This window comes from Pocillopora damicornis, chromosome 2 (genome assembly GCF_964200805.1).
Source record: "Pocillopora damicornis chromosome 2, jaPocDami1.2, whole genome shotgun sequence".
Lineage (NCBI taxonomy): Eukaryota > Metazoa > Cnidaria > Anthozoa > Scleractinia > Pocilloporidae > Pocillopora > Pocillopora damicornis.
The window spans coordinates 13,774,318-13,792,122 of record NC_142671.1 but is presented as its reverse complement, the minus strand read 5'-3'; the positions used below and the strand labels follow the sequence as shown (position 1 = coordinate 13,792,122).

The window sequence follows — 17,805 nt, the reverse complement described above, 5'->3', positions numbered from 1 at the left end:
GACATAAAACAAATTTAAAAATCCTATGACCTTCTCGGGTGCAAGAGGATCATTCCAGGCCACTTTAAAGTGGTGCTTTACTTCCTCGGCCAATCCAATGCGAGCACCGCTGTTAGCAGAGATATACACAAATGGTAGGCCCTGAGCCCTTGCCATTTCAGAAGCTCTCTGAAAGTAAGATCAGAAAAGATAAATTAGAACACTAAAAACATAAGTAATGTTTGAATTCAGTTGAACTTTAATAGCTATGGAGTCATTCTGGTGGTAACTTACCATCTGAGAAGTATTTCACTGACAATAACAACGAACCGTAGTTCGGAGAACTCCCTGAAATGCTTACCCTCGACTTAAACATTTAGCATTCCCAGTTTATTTTGGAAAGAGGTCTATCGCTAGTTCGGGAATTTGTTGAGTGAACTGTACAAAATATTTACTAGTTCTTGGCTTTTTTTTTTAAGCTAAGTTATCGATTTTTCTTACTATAACATAAACCTCGAATTCATCTGGTCAAGTAACTACAACATTACCTTGAAAAGCATGTCCTCTGGGGGAGCAAATGAGCCGATCATCACTGTGATGTCATTGGCAACAACAATTATCTATAAACAAAGCGTAGACAAAATAAATGAAAACAAAACAAAACAAAACAATAGGCAGTAAGTAAACTAAGTTTCCATAACTTCAAAGCAGTGTAGGGTCGAGCTAATTCATCCCATTCTGACAAATCGCCCTACTTTGCCTGGAAAAAATCTTAGGTTCTCCGGAACCCTTCCTAGCTTTGTCGCTCGTTTCATTGGCCGAGATCCCAGAACAGGTTACTCTCCACTCTCTCAGCCAATCATTTTCGCGCTTGAGCTTGACTAAGTAAGATTGCTTTAAGTTCTTGGGGGTCTCTTCCCGATATTTCTTAGCTTCCATTGGCTCTAATGATTATCACGACATTCAGTGGAGAGGCAGTGTAAAGAGAAGTTAGCAAGTAAGTTAAGTTATTTACCTCACGTCCTTCTGGACATTCTGGTGTTATACATTGAAGTCTCCATGCTATCATTCCAATCTAAGTCATAAAAGTCGTGTTAATGTTGCCCAAAGTAGGACACAGAATATAATCCACAAGCATTTTTACTTGTGTGTTAGTGGTATATATCACTTACAGTGTTCTCTCCATGCAATCTGTTCATTGGCATGAGTTGATCGTTTTCGTCCAAAACGTACTCCGTAACTTTCATCTGAAATAAAACGACTATGAAAATGAGAAAAGGAGTAAACTCACACCATTTAAGCAGCATGTTGTCTTTTTTATTTATATTGTTCAGTATTGCGCTCAAGACTAGATAACAACAGTTTAGTGTAAACAGTCAGCCCCGCCAAACCTATCAACACACGTACGATTTTGTAACTGATTCAAAGAACGCCTTTGTACTATGGATGATAGGCCTAATACTGGGTCTAAAACAAAGATGCATGCTACTGAGAGACTGCATGAAAGACATGACATAATAAACTTACAACATTGGTTGGGCATTTTTCCTCTTTGTGTTTAGAACACCATTGTTTCCATTGCTTTGCGATAGCCTGATACGTTAAAGAAAAGAGAAACCTCGAGTACTCCTATTTTGTACTACCTAAGTTACCGTGGATTCACGGCATAGAAGCCTATGAAGTGTCAATTTTAGAAGAGTCGTGTCACGAAGGGGTATCTTAAAAAGTTAAGCTTTACGTTCGTTAGGCACAATCCGTGCTAATCTTTCTCAGTCCCAACCATCCACGTTCTGTTCTTTCCTCCCCTTCTTACTCCCCCCTCTCCCCCCCCCCCCTCCCCACTCCAGTTATCAGGAGTCTCGGGGATAACTTTCAAACTCTGTACATGTGGAATACCACGTTTCACTTCACTTTTCGGGTGGGCTCTAAATCCACGCTGCAGAAATGTGGCCTTAAACTCTTCTTGAAAATAACCTAAAATTATTCGACTTGAGAGTAAAAGCAGCCCCAAGGAGACAGGAAAAAGCTCAACTTTTGTTATTTGCTGTGTTTTGAACACGTCATACTTCGAAACCTCTCTTCAGCATACCAAACGGATCTCTCTTCAAGCTACAATTAGAAATCTCCTATGTTTAGATTTCCTGTTAACTTTGGGAGAAGTTATACCCTAAATTCTATTAGGGCAGTAAGGCAGATGACTCACTTGCTGAAAAAGCTCCGGAAAATCATACACGTAGGTTGTTCCAAGACTCTGTGCCGAAAAGCGCTTCAGCTAAAGAAAAAAAGTTGGTAAATTTATCCTTATGAATAATAAACCGTCGTTTCTAGCATTGATAAGGTACCACAACAGTATTACCTACCAATTTTTTCGTCTTTCTACCTATTTGTAAATTTTCTTAGAGCTATGATGCTAGGTGAGCGAGAAATCTCTCAAACTGCAATATACCTAGATGTCTCGTAACGTTTAAGTTGTATCCAGCTCTGACCAAAAAAAAAATATATATATATATATATATCTTAGAATCTGTATACAACTCTTGTTATGTCAAACAGTTAGTGCTGATTGAAGCTACATTTCCCTTCAATCTAAAATATTCCAGCAATTCACAATCTTCAAGCATCAATAAAAGGTTCAGCATACATCATCACCGTAATTATGATAAGAAACACACTGGCGAGCCAATTTGACGGCAGTAGTTACCTGTAAGTGGTCCTTCGTGACATAAGGGGTGCTTACAGGGAGTCCGTGGTGAGGACCTTGTTTCTGATCATAGGACTCAAACACAATCTATACAATGATCCGGTATCAAGGGTTAATAAAAAAAGTGAAAGAACGACTACCAAAGCACATATTGTAGATATCCACACACTGTATAAAGAAACGTTTTATCTTTTTCAAGCGAGACTTGTACCACAAGTTTGAGGGTTTACTAAATAATTATATCGCGGTCCTTCTTGAATACGTTAAATACGTTACGCAGTGGAAGAGTAAGTGGCGAACAGAAATCTGGATCGAAAGGTCCAAATTCAGGCCCTTAGGTACGTTTTTCTTATGATTAAACCTTTACACCCTTAGATTAGTATTGATATTCTCCACACTGATCTCTCTACATTTCCTCTGGTTATAACGAGGAGAATATTTTTGACAATCAAAAGTTTCTTCAATTGTTGATCATTGACATCATTCTCATGACCTTTACATTTGAGTCAAGAGTGATATTGTGAGAAGAAATTAGACGTCAGGGTGAACAGTTACCATCAATTGTAAAGCAAAGCTATCAGTTGCAGCAGCACGAAATTATTCAAAATCATCACCTCACGAAGACCATCCATATCAGTATAGCAATCGGAACGTTGCGTCCTCGACTGATACTTTGACTCTACAATTGATCGCTACTCTAACTTGTGAGAGGAACAAGTATACATAAATTCAGTGACAGTTGCATCATCAGTTTTCTGACATCACACCAACCACTGTCTCATCCCCTGTTGCAAGAGCCTCGAAATAGTAAGCGATGGCCGCTTTGCTAAATATATGTACGATTTTCTCGAAATCCTTACCTGTCCTGTCCTTGGGTCCGTTATCTCTCGGTAGATATGGAAGCCCAAATAATATCCGGACTCGTTGGACATAAACACTCTCAGAGGAATCTTTTTTCCAGTGGGAGTGAGCCTAGAATATAAAATAATTCAAAGATAAAGACTATAAAAACAAAGAATAACTCTCAAAGTAGCCCAGCTTTCGACTAGCATTGAGCGGTTGAGAGCATCACCACTCTCCTTTGGATACCCTCCCCTCCCTTCCTTACGCATTTCGCTAAATTTGCTTGGAAGCCATCATTCGCACTCTTGAGTGGAGAGAGGCACCACAAGGAAAAAACATACCGTAATGACTCGAACGGAGCTGACATTTGTAACCTTTGATCCAAAGACCAGCAAGCTATCGTTTGGCCGCAGCGTCTCACGCGTTTATTTAGTGTAAAAACATAAATCGACAGGTATTTATATAAAACTCTGGTTAAATACCCCAACATCGCTCAATACCTGATAGTGACTTTCATTTCAGCTTGAAGCACACGCAGCTTCCACAGCCGTCTGCCATATCGCGTGACTATGTGACGTATACTTTCTTCAATCTGTCAAAAGTGCAGAATTCATCGGAAAATCTGTCATGTTTTATGCTATCAATAAAATCATCACCTGAATCATACCAGTCTGGTAGAAAAACAATCCGTTTCAACTGATGGACCGTTTAACTGCTATCGTTTACCTTTTCCTCCCCTGTACAATCAAACCACTTTAAAACAGTGTCATTATCATGTTTAAATGCAGTTATCCCCGTAAGACCTAAATCGTACAAGATTAAGCAGACCTACCCTGTTTGGCTCAATAATGACACAAGGCACGAAGTGCAGGAAAATGTGATTGCAGTCTGTTCTCTTGGGCTGCAAGGAAAAACACACTGGCCTCACCCAAATTGAAACTACTATAATCGAAACTCCCGTAGGCACCCAGTCGTAGGTGCTCACTTATTAGATCTGCCAAAGAAAGCTATTTGAGACAAGAAAATTGTTGCTATTCTGTAAAACTGGCCACTTCAGGAGGTGGTCTTTTAAATATCAACTTTCCAGTTACCAGTGCTTTGATCTTTTCACTGTTATACTTTTGCATCCTAATCAGCTGCGACAATTTCACTTTACATAGAAAATAAACAAAACAAGCTTGCTCTACATATTACTACTAAATGAGCCTTGAAATCTGAATTTTTGTTTTGTTTTCCATTTATTTTCTTCTTGGCCGGGGGAAAAATGCGATTTAGAGCAAATAATAGTGCGTTTCGTTAATTAACTGCACTACTGGGAACCAATCAGATTTTAGAGATCACCTATGATTTCAAAATGGATGTTGCATAGCAAATAACCATGATGGAATTATTTCATCGTGCCGTTTGCTGGAAGTTTATTAATAGCATATGATACTGGTAGCAAAAATTAAACATTTAATGCACAAAAGAAGACTTACAGTCTCTGAAACACAAACTTCCAGTTGATCTAAAGACTCGAGGAGTTGGATCTCGCTCTCCTTTTCCATATATTCAAATGACGCCTCCTATTAAAGAGAAAAGAAACGCAAGTTGTAACTTCTTCATATTGAAAACATTTCGTAATGGAACATAATACCACTGTCTATAGGGTAACTCAAAAAAAGTGCGTCAATAAGGTCTTACCCGGGTAATGAAATCCGAATGTCTCACAATGCTTCTGATGAAGAACCTGTGGTCTGTGACTTCTGAGTGAGCTGAAATCTGCGCAAAATATGATAATATTGACATCATCAGCTTCAGAACAATATTCCTTCTTTTTAATTTAACACACTGCCACCTCATTCAGATTATCTTTACAATGTCAATGCTACACCAAACAATATCAAAATTAGTCTTAGGAAATTTTTCAAAATCATAATTAACAGATAATTTTTTTTCACATCCTATTCCATCAAAGCATTCCCTTGAAGAGGTTTAAGTAATTTTATTGGAGATCAATGAGACTTTTCAAGGGCTATAGTCCTTCAAGTGTCCTGCCTTTGCATTGTTCACTGATCAAGCGGTGTAACAGCTGTTTCCAACCACTATGAACCAACACAAAGCAGACACAAAATCATGGTTATAACAACCTTTTGAGATTAACGAATACCTTCTTAGCTGATCCGAGGTATAAATGAATGTTGTGGTTTGTAGTTGGAATCGTCTCCAAGTCAAAGTTTCGTAAACGATTAACCTCCAACTGGAATGCCAGAGCTGGCTCCAAGTGACGATAAATGGAATCTTCTTCGAACTAGAAGGAAGGTAAACAAATACAACGGCACAAGTTAGGAGAAGATTTCTATCTACTGCCGAAGTAAAGAAGTCTCAATACCCTCACAGGGACAAGCCCGTAATCTTCCGTATACCGGTCTGTTGCTCAGAATACGGTACCAACGAGAGGATCATGGGTAGAGCAGACCGGGTGCTTTTGTCGACCTGAAGCCGAATTTAATTACAGAGCTTCCTTTGGCAAACTTTAAACGGAAAATGTTTCACTTTAAGTACTAGCAAAGAAAACTGTAAAGCAAACCATTAAAAATGGAGAAGTGAAGGAGAAGAACTTTTCTTAACATCTTGAAAATTCCCTTGTTATTTCTTCTATACCAACAAACCGGATCTTTGACAAGTCCTTTCTTTAAGTCCTCTCTCTTCGCATGTCGATCAACCTACTATAAACACATATATCAGGAGAACTTTTTTTTTTTTTTAACAGTCGCATACTCACATCGTCCCGAGCTCGGAAGGTGAAGAACCATGGCATCATGCCCTGCTGAAAACGCCATAATTCATCAACCTCTATAACATTGTGTCAATCATACTACAAACAGAGTGCTTTGGATTGAGAGCTCTTTCTCCTATTTTTAGTTTGTGCATCAAGTTGCCAATGGTGCTGGTTTGTATCAGACTTGTGGCGGAGGTTTTTTATATACATTACAAACGGTAGTGCAGGAAAAGCAGTGTAATGGTGGACCTCCTTTTCTTATTTAGAGTAAAAAATATTCATGTGATCACCCTGTCTCAATGACAGTTATCAAAAAAAAAAAAAAAAGGAAAAAATAAACAAATCGGAAAAAAGAGAAAAACCAAGATCACCACGATCGCTATCAACATAAATATGCGATATTTCCTTCCGTCCTCGCAAGTCACAAAACATGCTCATACCGAGTACACGGAATAATTGCATTACCTTACAATCACTTAATAGGTAAGTGATTCTCCTGATTCCTTTGTCCTTCAAAATCTCTTTCTGAATAATAACAACAAAAAACGATTAGTGGAATGATTGGCTCAAAAAAGAATACCTGCGCTGGACTCTGGATCAATTGCTTCGGTTTATATACCCCTGGCTATAGTAACTGTGTTGTGCTTTAAGGCAAGACTCCGGCAGCACTTCTATAGTGAGTTAATTTGATCCCCCCTTGCGAAAAAAAAGACAAAAATATAACCAAAAAAAACAACAAAACAATAAAACAAAAATAAAACAAAGCAATTCTTACCTTGGATTGTGTAAACTCATACACCAGCTTTCGACAGCTTTCCACATCTTTGCAATTCTTTTCAACTCGCAAAGCGACGTTTATAATGTGAATTGGTTCTTCTTCCTTTCCAGCACCAGGCTAAAAACGAAATCAAAACAAAAAAGTAATATAAACAAAAACTCGCACTCTGAAAATATTCACTTGCATATGCATGGGCTTAAATACTGTAGTTCTGATAAATACAATTTTTGTTCTTTATCACTGAACAAACAAGGTAATTGGAAGGAACTTACACCCAATCTCGAAACTAATAAAAAATACAAACCAAAATACTTCTTCTCAACAAACAGACAGCGACAATGTTTGAGAAGATAAACACTCCACGCTTAAACTAACTGGAAGAGTAAAACATATACAGATATGCCATGGCTAAAACCAAAACCTGACCGCTGACCACGCATGCAGTTATAGGAGAAAAGCCACCATTTGTCCCTCTCCACCAATATCGGTTATTTTGTTGTAAAAATTTGTCAGTTACGGGCTGCGTTCTTTTCTTTTTTTTATTCTTCCTCACTCTTTAGTGCCTGGCTACTCTAAAAGGTGTTATCCAGCAGTTTCGCTTCATTTAGAGCGCATTTCAAATGGAGTGTCGTAGAACTTAAACTAAAGAAATCACAACAGCTAATCAGAACAGAGAAAAATATCACAAGGAGCCAATGAAAACTCAAAGCAAAAACAAGGAAACTGCCTGAAGCGTAGGAAAGCGCGAATGACAAAATCGCGATTGGTTTTAGGTTTGAATCTGATTTGTTGAGGGAGTCGGGCAAGTTTTCTAGACCAATCACGGAGCAAAGTAAAGCAAAAGCAAACAATCCCAGGTTACATTGGACAATTAATAGAAAATTGATCTAAAGGAAATTCTCTTCGTTTCCATGAAATAATTTCAAATATATTGACGTTGCTTCACGTTATTCTTACCGCTGGCTTATTTTCAGCTTCAAACACAGGATCCAAGCTCATCTTCCTTCCCATTGGTGATGGGGACAACTGCTCTGGGGTTGTAGGCTCAAAACGATTCATGATTTCCTCAAAATTCCTGGAAAAGAATAAGAAGATGACACTTAAACATAGTCTTTGCTTGTTTTTATTCAAGTAAGATGTTTTCGGAGGGGTTGTGGGTACTCCTTTCCAAATTCTCTGTGAACAAAATTATTTCAGTAAAGGTCAACTAGTCATTACTGACAAATCATACTAGTGGCCTAGACCTTATCAAGAAATGGACTGGACGCTGCGATGGCAGGGCACAATAAAAACTAATAGAAAGTACATACACACCATTAAATAAAAAGAAAAAGGACATTCGGGGGTGAAAATCAAATGCTTCGTAAGGATGTGTGCACCTTTAGGGGGGTGAAAGACCGTCCTTATTTATAGACAACAAATATAAGAAAAAGTTACTTTTCGAATTCACCCATTGACTGAAACGCTGCCATCACACCGGTTCTTTGGCATGGCTGTAAAGGCTGCTGATTGATGAGGTCATACATATCTTCACTAAGACTGCGAACCTAAAGGGAAACAAAGCGACATTAAACATTGAAACAGGGCTAAAACAGTCAAAAATTCGATAGGACTTTTTTCTAAGACAAATGTAACCTTACCCTTGGCATGGCGAGAACAGTTCTACTAGAAGGAACTCTTTGTGGCATCCTAAGAATCACAAAACAAAAGCAGTCAGTAAAAGTCACTGGGACATGTCAAAATGTGTGTTAGAGCACAACACACCTGTTTGGATGTGCACTTGGAAGAATAAACTGGAACTCCACAATTAAGACATTTTCGTCGATCTAAGAAAACAGAAAATACAGCAAAACGTTATCAAAAGACTTCACGGTTAATATTAGATTACGTCTCTTATTCTGATCTTTGTTTCCACTTAGCTCGTGATACAGGATCTTCAGTAGCATTTATTTTTTTATTTATTTTTTTTTTTTAACATTTTTTTATTTTCACTTAAAGCACAAATACTAGAATAATACAAACAAATACAAAGTTAATTACACTAACGCTTACGCTACTCACTAACACTAATTACGAAATACTGCGTTACATTACATTCACAGTCGGCTAGATTTAATTTATGTTGTGGTTATATAATAATATAAACCTAATTTGTACAAATACTTCTACATCAAATTCCTTTTTTGGTAGAACTCTTAATACCCGATACTCATCTATTGAGTAACAATAACATGTTTTCCCATTTTTTATAATGAATAGATTCTTTTTTATTCTTTTTTGCAATCAAAAATTCAAATTTCCGAGTTTCAGATGTTTTAGCCTTGAGTAAGGATACAGACGGCTTGATATTTTTACAACGACATGAATAAATGGTATATTTTCCAAGAATGATTATGTGATTTAACAAACAATTCCCAGGGATATTATCGGAAATACCAAAGAGGATTGTTACCTCATCAAGCTTATCAATTTTCATATTGTAAGTATTTAACCAAGAAATAACCGAAAGCCAAAAGTTTTTAGTGTAGCTACAGCTGATTAGAAGATGCTCAAGAGTTTCTTCGTGATCTCCACAAAAGGTACACATCGGAGAAGGAACCAAATTCATTTTATATAGGATTTTATTGGTGTAGAGAATACGATTTAAGATTTTGTATTGAAAGGCTCTCGTTCTGGTGTCAAGAGTGACTCGACCCGGCAATAGATAAATATTTTTCCAGTCTATATTACCTGAAATATTATATACGGAATTAAACTTAGATTGGGCAGTCGGAGAAATCTGGATTCGTTTGACCAGGGTGGAATAGATTGATTTTGAAGTCATTCTAGTTATATCTTGAACATCGTCTGAAACAGTTTTGTCAATTCGGTTGTTATTATTCTCTCCAACTTTAAGGAGCTGTTTCCAGTTAGGCGGAATGGCGCAGTAGCATTTAAGTTGAAAGAAAAGATACTAATTCTAAAGTTAACTTCTTGAGCAGCATCCTCAAACGAACAAGCGTCAGTAGGACCACAGAATAGAAGACTTGTCTCCCACCCAGTACTGCCTCAAGTTCAGTTTCTCTAATTGGGTTCCATCCCCGATCATAAGGCAGGTACAATAAGACTCAAATACAATACTCATTATTGACAAAGGAACTCTCCCTCAAAAAACGAACAATATCTGATTGTGAAGACCATAATACATGCTACAAACTGTTATTATTGTTTTAAAGAAAGGCCATTCTGATGAATTTGTCTTAAAGGAAACCCCTTAAGCCAACGTTACCAACAACGTCAGTTGGTGTAGTGATTGAATAAAGCTAAGGAATAACTGAGAGATTTGTAAAGTTATATAACTATTTACCTTCTCGTGGTACAATGTGGTGAGTTCATAGGCTTGGTAACTACGTCTGATGTAAACCTACAGAACATGGTGTAAGGAAATATCCCTCGTCAGAGATACAACAGAGTGATGAAAAAATTAAATATATAAACAGTTGCCTCCATTTGGCGCGAAAATAAGCACGGCTTTTTGTCTGCTGACACTACCCGTTCCAACGTACGAACAGTTTTCCAAGAGCTCAAGAAAACTGTGAGCTTCGATAAACAGATAACGTCCAAGGACAAATATGCGAGCATATTTTCACGCCAAATGGAGGCAAATGTGTTCATCATCCATCAAATATTGTTCAATGTGGGCGAGAAATGTTTACGAACGACTTGCTGTTTACGGCAGCGGATTTACTCTTTTCAGTGTTCTCTAATGATACTTTATGAACAAAAAACCCTTTCCCTTCTTTTGTAAAAACCAGACAACGCACTTAAATTTTAAACAAGGAGTTTTCCGTATGGATGTGAGGTTTTAAAATTGGGGAATATCACTGGGGTTTATCCACGGATATTCCCCAGTTTAATCACGTGATGCGTTTAGGCCAACCACACGCGCACAAAAATATTTGAAGTATTATTAGCGTTGATATCATCATTACATCACCATACCTCCAAAGCTGCCCTTTTCACGGCTTCACTGGAATGGTAGAAGAAGCTTGGAAGAATGTCAAAGATAGCGTTCTCTGACAGAATTAATTTCTGTGACAAAAGCACATTTTAAATATTTACTCATCATTTCCCATAAAGATACAGTTGTTATCATGCTTGCGGTCATCTTTTTCGTTTACTATGCATCGGCCCCGTGGGGTTTGGCAAGATGCTGTAAGTAACAGAAGAGTTAGGGTAACAGAAGGTGAGTTCTGTTGATACTGGGACGAATGCTGTTCTTTTCGAGGGCCATCATATGGGGGGGGGGGGGGGGAGGGGATAAAACAACACTAATAGGGAGTGCAGTGGCGTCCTACCAGCAATTGGGAGAATAGAAGGTTATTCAAATATCATAGATGCATTACCTTTTCTTCACAAAAGTAACGCAAAACATAAGATTCCCAACTCATGTCGGTTTTCACCATAAAAATGGAGAGAAACCAAACCATCGAAGGTGTTTCCTAGTTATGTACGAATGGGGATTTTGTAAGAGAGCAACCTTTAACTATACCTGAAAACTGTCGGAAGACATCTGGTTACCGTACATGTCAATGCCGGAAAGAAACAGTGATTCAATCTGATTGTGACGAAGTTCATAGGATGGTTGCTGTGAAGCTAGCAAGGCCTAAGAAAAGAGAAGATTGAAACGGACCAAACTAAGGTACCAGGAAATTCATTAAGATCGAAAGAGCCTCAGAAGCGCAGTACAATTTGCTTTTACGAGACTAATCCCATTTCACCCAAACGTAAGCACGAATTCTCATTTTAAAAGAACCTCCAAAGGTGTTTCATTTGATGTTATGCAAATAAATGGCAATCACTTTGAGCGCAAAAGCCCCAAGTAATACCTCAGTGCCGCGCTAACCCTTCAAAGTAACAACCGTAACAATAGTCGAACAAACCTGTCTTGCTCTAAGTGCCACCTTGGCATTATCATGTCTGTTGAGGGTGGTAAGTTCTTGAAGCAGATGGTTCAGTTCATCTGACAAACCAGTTTGCCGTCCGCACAACTGATCCTTAGAAGATCGAAGTTATTCAAAGAGTTTAGCACCTAAGTTGACTCAAATCAAGTCGATATGTACTATAGTCATCCAATAAACCCTGACGGAAAAGGAAAACTACCACAAATGTTAACGACTAGAGAAAATCATTCCTGTCAGAATGACCAGAAATAGAGTAAGATTATTTACTTACTATTAGCATTATCGTCAGCAGGTTTTTCTTGGCTACAGAAGCATGAGAGAAAATACTTTGCACAACCGGAGAGAGATCTTGCGACTTGTGTTTGTTACGTAACAGTGTGACACACTTTTCAAAGTTTCCTGCAAAGTTAAATAATCGTTAATAAAAGTAACGCTTCGCAATTTTTTTCCAAATGTCTTTGGTCAAAGAGAGCACCAGGAATAAATACGGATGAGAGGTGGAACAGGAAGGAGAAAGAATGACTCTTAATTTAATTCTTAAAATCATGAATATCTGTTTGGACGCTCAGAACTTCACTCTTTGTAGACAGTACCTTCATTAAAAACTACTTCATGCTGCAAATACTGCCTTAACAGACTCAAAACCACTGCCTTCATATGTCCACGAATGCCATTGCGATACCTGATGGAAAATTAATTCAACATAGGACAACAATAAGTAAGAACGTGAAACGCAACTTTTTTAAGTTGTTGTTATTGTTTTATTCTCGGCCAGGAGGAGAGAGCCGAGGAAACAAGGGAATAAAGAAGCCTCCTTCCCATTGACTGCTTGATTGCATGCTACTCTGACTCATTCTATATCTTTCGCGCACCTACATGCGTACATAACAACAACAACAACAGTCGACTCGAAGCGAGTAATGACATCACACGTTCTACCTATCCTTTCACTCCTGGAACTTTGAGAAAGCAACCTCGAAATATGCTTGAAACAAAGATCTCATCGCATTCAAACAATGACAGCTTGGAGTGAGGGATTGAATTACATATTCACAAAAGAAAACAGCAAAGCAGATGAAAGACTATCAACACGTTGAGTTACGTTGTAAGCAGGACTGTGTAACGCCAAAAAAAAAAAAAAGGAAAAAGGTCACCGAAACTGAAATTTTTACCTCTGGACAAGTTGCACAATATTCTGCGTGTTCAAAAAGAAAGCATCCCGCTCAGTTCTTTTAGTCAAAGTTGCTGCATGAGCATCAACAACATTGGCAATCTGCAATAAATTCAGCTCTTTTTAATCAGTGATAAATGTTGAACAAATTTCAGGCAGCAATCTTGTTTATTTCTGCATTCACAGTTGCCACCAATTCTAAATGTTTATGGTAAAGGAAAGAAATGTAAAATACTTGCAGTTGCTTACAGGTATGTTTACCTTGTTCATATTTGGAGCCGAATAGTAACGTGGCTTCTCAAATATTATTCACAAGTGTTTTAATACATTTTTCAAGAACGCACTTTATCAACATCAACAGTGTCTCGCGTTTTGTCTAAACAAAAGGGAAACCGTAAATCTGCTTCTGATTCAAAAGATAAAAATTTTTATGAATGAGTGGCCCTCATGGTTATCATGTTGCCCAGTACAGCACGGTCATCCTTACTGTATCTTCTTCCTCCGAAGCTTACCTGCTGACTTGGAAACTGACTCAACACGGATGTGATATTACTGGCATAGCTTGTAAGATGCTTTCTTATGGCCTCTTCAACAGTTCCTGGAATACGGCCCGAAATGGATGAGATCATATCCTGCAAAGAATCAAAACATTCTCTCTTATTCCTAACATTTCAAAAACTCAATGGTGATATGACTCAACCTTGTTAAAAGTAAATGATAACAAATAGCTTACTTGTAATTCTAATAGAGGTAATGCAGGATCTTTCAAGGCTTTCATGAGCGTGTTAACATTTTCTTGTAATCTTTGAGAAAAATATGGTTCACCAACACAGTAACCATCCATGACGTTCTGAAGGTTCTCACGAGCCGTGTGGAAAATCTGCAAAAAAAGTTTTGCAACTGAAATAAACGATGCCATTTCATCTGAGACAGCTGTTTTTTTACGAATATATGATTAGCAAAAGTTTTATCAGGTTATCTCCCACACACGCCAAACAACAAAGACCATTGCGGTGGTGTTTTGGTTTGTTGCTTTAACTATCATTTTATATTTTGTTTGATCAAAAGCGATTAAATTAGCCGGCACAAGATTTTAAATAAACGCCTCTCTGAGGAAAAAATAACTGAAAAGACATGTTCTTTTTTTCACCTGGTGCAATTTACTTCCTTTAAGTTTGGCTCCACAAGTTTCAGGAAACTGACCAGTATAGGGCTGCGCCTGGACGAACAGAAAAACAAAAAACCCTTGCACATTGTAACAAAAGAAATGCTGAAAATAATGATATCATACATCTATGATAACACGCCCTAAAGTTCAACACTAAGAAATATAAATTTGTCGCTATAGCAAAGTGGTACACACGTTCACCCGTGTCTTTTCAAAGAAAATCCTTTTAGCCTTTTAGCCTGATCAAGTTGCACCGGATCGTTAACTCTGGTCTACTTCTGCTTGGTCTTCCTGTTGTTATAGCACCTTTCAGCGACTCATGGTTGCATCAAGATATCGTCATCGTTTATATTACCTGTGTAACTTTACTTGGATCATCCAGTTCCAACTTGGCCACGATAGAACCAGGCTCCAGCACAGCCCCAGCATTCTTCATATAGTGCACACTAGTCAAGAAAAAAACCATAATAAATTTTATCTCAAAAAAACTACTTTGATAGAAATCCGAATAGGAAACATCACGAACACGCTAAAGGCACTAGACAACCTTATGCTTTCGCCAATTATTGTTACCATTCGGCGTCAAAAGCAACAAATTATTGATTAAAATATTTTGGAGACCAAACTGAAATACAAAAACATCTCACTCACCAACCACTCTCACTGACGGTAAGAGGCATAACCATCTTCATAACCTGAAACCCAGCAAAAATAGCAATGAAAATATGGCAAAAATGTATCTAAACTTTGCAACTGAGGCTTTTCTAATAAAGAGGGACGTTTCTAAAAAATCTATGGCGCTAAGTCGGTAACTGAGTTGATAATGCAAATTGGCCTCCATAGAGAGTTTCAAAAGCTGACTTTTCGAGCGCTTACCCCTCATCGAAACGTCAGCTTTAGAAACTCTTTACGGTGACCAATTTACATCATCAACTCAGTTGATAAAACCAATTGAAATATTTGAAATATAAGGCAATGTCATTTTTTTTTGGTCATTCAGAGATAAACCTATAAACCACTGAACTTCATCAAAACACTCGCCAAATAAAACCTGAATATATACGAACACAACCTAAGATTCCTATAGGTAGGAACTAACAGCTGAAGAACCACCATTCAACTCACTTCAATCTCAGCAAAAGACTCTCCCTGAAACACATGACCTCCGTCTTCAACAACAAACTGAATAAGCTTTCCAGCGGAAGGGGACCTGATTGTTTAAAGAAAAAAAAATTAGAATGTAACATTGGGTATACTTCACAATACACGATAACCGTTGCTGTATACACCTCGTGAAGACCAAAATAAATTCTGTTGTATATTCTAATTTTGTAAGTTTACATATACCAAGCGTTTAAAGATGAGGGCTTGAGTCTAAAAAAGTATAGGTAAGTAGAAACTGAAAAACTTGCACTGGTTTACTTTCTTTATTCATTTTGATTCATCGTAGTTGAACACGATTCCGATAATTCATTTTCCAACAACAGTTCACTCAAAATATTAATCATTCATTACACATAATTTAGACACAGTATAAATAGTAGAAACGAGAATAAGGTCAAAATTGAAAGATGCTATTACCTCAGAACTGTTGGATCGTTCTCTTTCTGGAAGATGCAAGTTTTTCCACTTATTGTCAATCGATAACTGTTGCAACAAAGGGAAAGAGCATCAATAAAGTAGACACCTCTTAAAGCATTACAAGCAAAATAATTTCCTCTCAAAAGCTCGGAGAAAAAAAATCATCTTTAAATGGACATAAATTACGAAGATAATCACGCACACAGTCGTGTGGAATTTTTAGCTTTCACTTATCAGTCAAGATTTAATTTTCAACCAACCTGTCAACTTCTTCCTTCATGTAGGTGGTGTGACTGCTGTCATTCCAGGACAAAAGTAATCCACCATCACTCATCCTGCAAAACAAAGATAAATTCAAAGGTTAAGAGTTCAAAGAACAAAACCAGAGTTTTCATATGACTGAAAAAACAAAATCAATATAATAACAAAGTATGTTGATATTAAGCCATTTCAGTATATACTCTATAAGTAAATAGTGCTTTTCGCTCGCGCTGATTGGCTAGATTGGAAGTTACAAAATCGCCCGTCGATAATTTAATTTCCAACCATTATTCGGAATATTGACAGAAATTAACTAATTCTTTTGTCGGTTTCTCTGTGGTATACTGAAACAATCATTAAACTTGGTGTTGGTGAAAGTGGTGGATAGTTACCTCCACATCGAAGAATAATTGGTCAATGTCGTAAAAATTAAAAAAAAAGGAATTTATTTTACAAAGATCAAATGCCCTTGTTAGTTTTATGCATTCCTGTAAGAGCACCGATAATTTATAGAATAAGCCTCTATAGACTATTGATAATAATTCCAATAATAACAATATAATGATAATAATAACAATTTGGTACAATATAAAATGAAACAGTACAGAGGCTGAGGCTTTTATTGAATAAGCTACAAATTTGCTGTTGAACACAGCCAGCAAATTCAGATAAAACGCTTTTCTCACAAAAACGACAACATGGCAGTGAAATTGGTTTCAAAACTTATGAACAGTGTTAGCATAAAAAGCCAGAGATTTCCGATTTCAAAACATCGATGTTAGCTAGCTAAACAATACATACCTGTGAGCTTCCACTTCTGTCCAGGAGTTGTTCATGACCAAGAAAAATGTGTTTGCACCAGATTTCCATACCTTGGAAGTTTTTAAAAAATGAAGGCAAAAAACAAAGCTACAGGCAATTATCAGAAACGATTACGTAAAAAACAATTTTAGTTCAAAATTTCACTCACTTTTAGGCAGTACTTAATTCCGTCATTAATCAGTTCAACATCTTCGGTGTTTACCAAAGAATCAGTTGTAAGAATCTGTCCCCTGAGGTAAAGAAAGAAAGAAAAGGCCTAATTTACTATCCTCGCTTAACGAATTTTATCGTTACGTCTCAATAATAAGAGCCGGTCACTTCCAACAGACGTAAACTAGCAAGGTATCTCAATCATTATAAGAGTGCTTTACCTTTCCAAAGCAGACTTGAAGTTCACATATCTCTTGCTTATACCTGCTTCTGCCACCTGAACGGCTCCACAGATAACACTCAGGATTACATCAGGACGTTCGGTCTGTTAAGAAGGAAACAAAAAAATTGCCTTAAAGCCGTTCAATCCTTCAAATTCCTTAATAAAGCCCAAAACAAAATTGCTTATCAGCAGAACATTCATAATCTGAAAGAGTCTCAATTTTTCCTTTCGTTTCCTTTCAAAACGTTCCATTTTCTTCCCCGAAAACTTTTCGTGACGCTTAACAATTGGGCATCTTTCGTGCCCTCCAAACTTCCCAATTGCTTCATATCTCTATGAACGCACGCTGACGTATGAACCAATTGTTTTATAAAATTTTCAACCTGATGGAAAATTTTTTTCCTCGAGGGATTTGTTTGCTGAC

At 37.4% G+C, this 17,805-nt stretch overlaps 1 protein-coding gene across 3 annotated transcripts in view; it reads right to left on the bottom strand.

Moving 5' to 3' along the window:
- LOC113674724 (acetyl-CoA carboxylase) overlaps positions 1-17,805 on the bottom strand; it is a 37,861-nt gene that overhangs the window by 9,180 nt on the left and 10,876 nt on the right. For 2 of the 3 annotated variants that reach the window (XM_089197686.1, XM_089197688.1), the window contains 38 exons: positions 17,380-17,483; positions 17,157-17,238; positions 16,988-17,058; positions 16,186-16,260; positions 15,926-15,991; positions 15,470-15,554; positions 14,996-15,039; positions 14,700-14,790; positions 14,327-14,395; positions 13,910-14,056; positions 13,689-13,808; positions 13,178-13,278; positions 12,599-12,687; positions 12,277-12,404; positions 11,985-12,098; positions 11,594-11,707; positions 11,044-11,133; positions 10,409-10,465; positions 8,827-8,888; positions 8,703-8,751; positions 8,500-8,609; positions 8,020-8,137; positions 7,060-7,179; positions 6,750-6,809; positions 6,288-6,332; positions 5,673-5,813; positions 5,207-5,284; positions 5,002-5,088; positions 4,356-4,424; positions 4,024-4,115; positions 3,541-3,652; positions 2,681-2,767; positions 2,183-2,251; positions 1,507-1,572; positions 1,152-1,226; positions 995-1,054; positions 528-599; positions 31-168 (listed from right to left, as the gene is read on the bottom strand). In XM_089197686.1, the coding sequence (XP_089053812.1) occupies positions 31-168; positions 528-599; positions 995-1,054; positions 1,152-1,226; positions 1,507-1,572; positions 2,183-2,251; positions 2,681-2,767; positions 3,541-3,652; positions 4,024-4,115; positions 4,356-4,424; positions 5,002-5,088; positions 5,207-5,284; positions 5,673-5,813; positions 6,288-6,332; positions 6,750-6,809; positions 7,060-7,179; positions 8,020-8,137; positions 8,500-8,609; positions 8,703-8,751; positions 8,827-8,888; positions 10,409-10,465; positions 11,044-11,133; positions 11,594-11,707; positions 11,985-12,098; positions 12,277-12,404; positions 12,599-12,687; positions 13,178-13,278; positions 13,689-13,808; positions 13,910-14,056; positions 14,327-14,395; positions 14,700-14,790; positions 14,996-15,039; positions 15,470-15,554; positions 15,926-15,991; positions 16,186-16,260; positions 16,988-17,058; positions 17,157-17,238; positions 17,380-17,483 (3,357 nt within the window). The remainder of the gene's footprint in view (positions 1-30; positions 169-527; positions 600-994; positions 1,055-1,151; positions 1,227-1,506; positions 1,573-2,182; positions 2,252-2,680; positions 2,768-3,540; positions 3,653-4,023; positions 4,116-4,355; positions 4,425-5,001; positions 5,089-5,206; positions 5,285-5,672; positions 5,814-6,287; positions 6,333-6,749; positions 6,810-7,059; positions 7,180-8,019; positions 8,138-8,499; positions 8,610-8,702; positions 8,752-8,826; positions 8,889-10,408; positions 10,466-11,043; positions 11,134-11,593; positions 11,708-11,984; positions 12,099-12,276; positions 12,405-12,598; positions 12,688-13,177; positions 13,279-13,688; positions 13,809-13,909; positions 14,057-14,326; positions 14,396-14,699; positions 14,791-14,995; positions 15,040-15,469; positions 15,555-15,925; positions 15,992-16,185; positions 16,261-16,987; positions 17,059-17,156; positions 17,239-17,379; positions 17,484-17,805) is intronic. The other variant, XM_089197687.1, reaches the window with a different exon arrangement.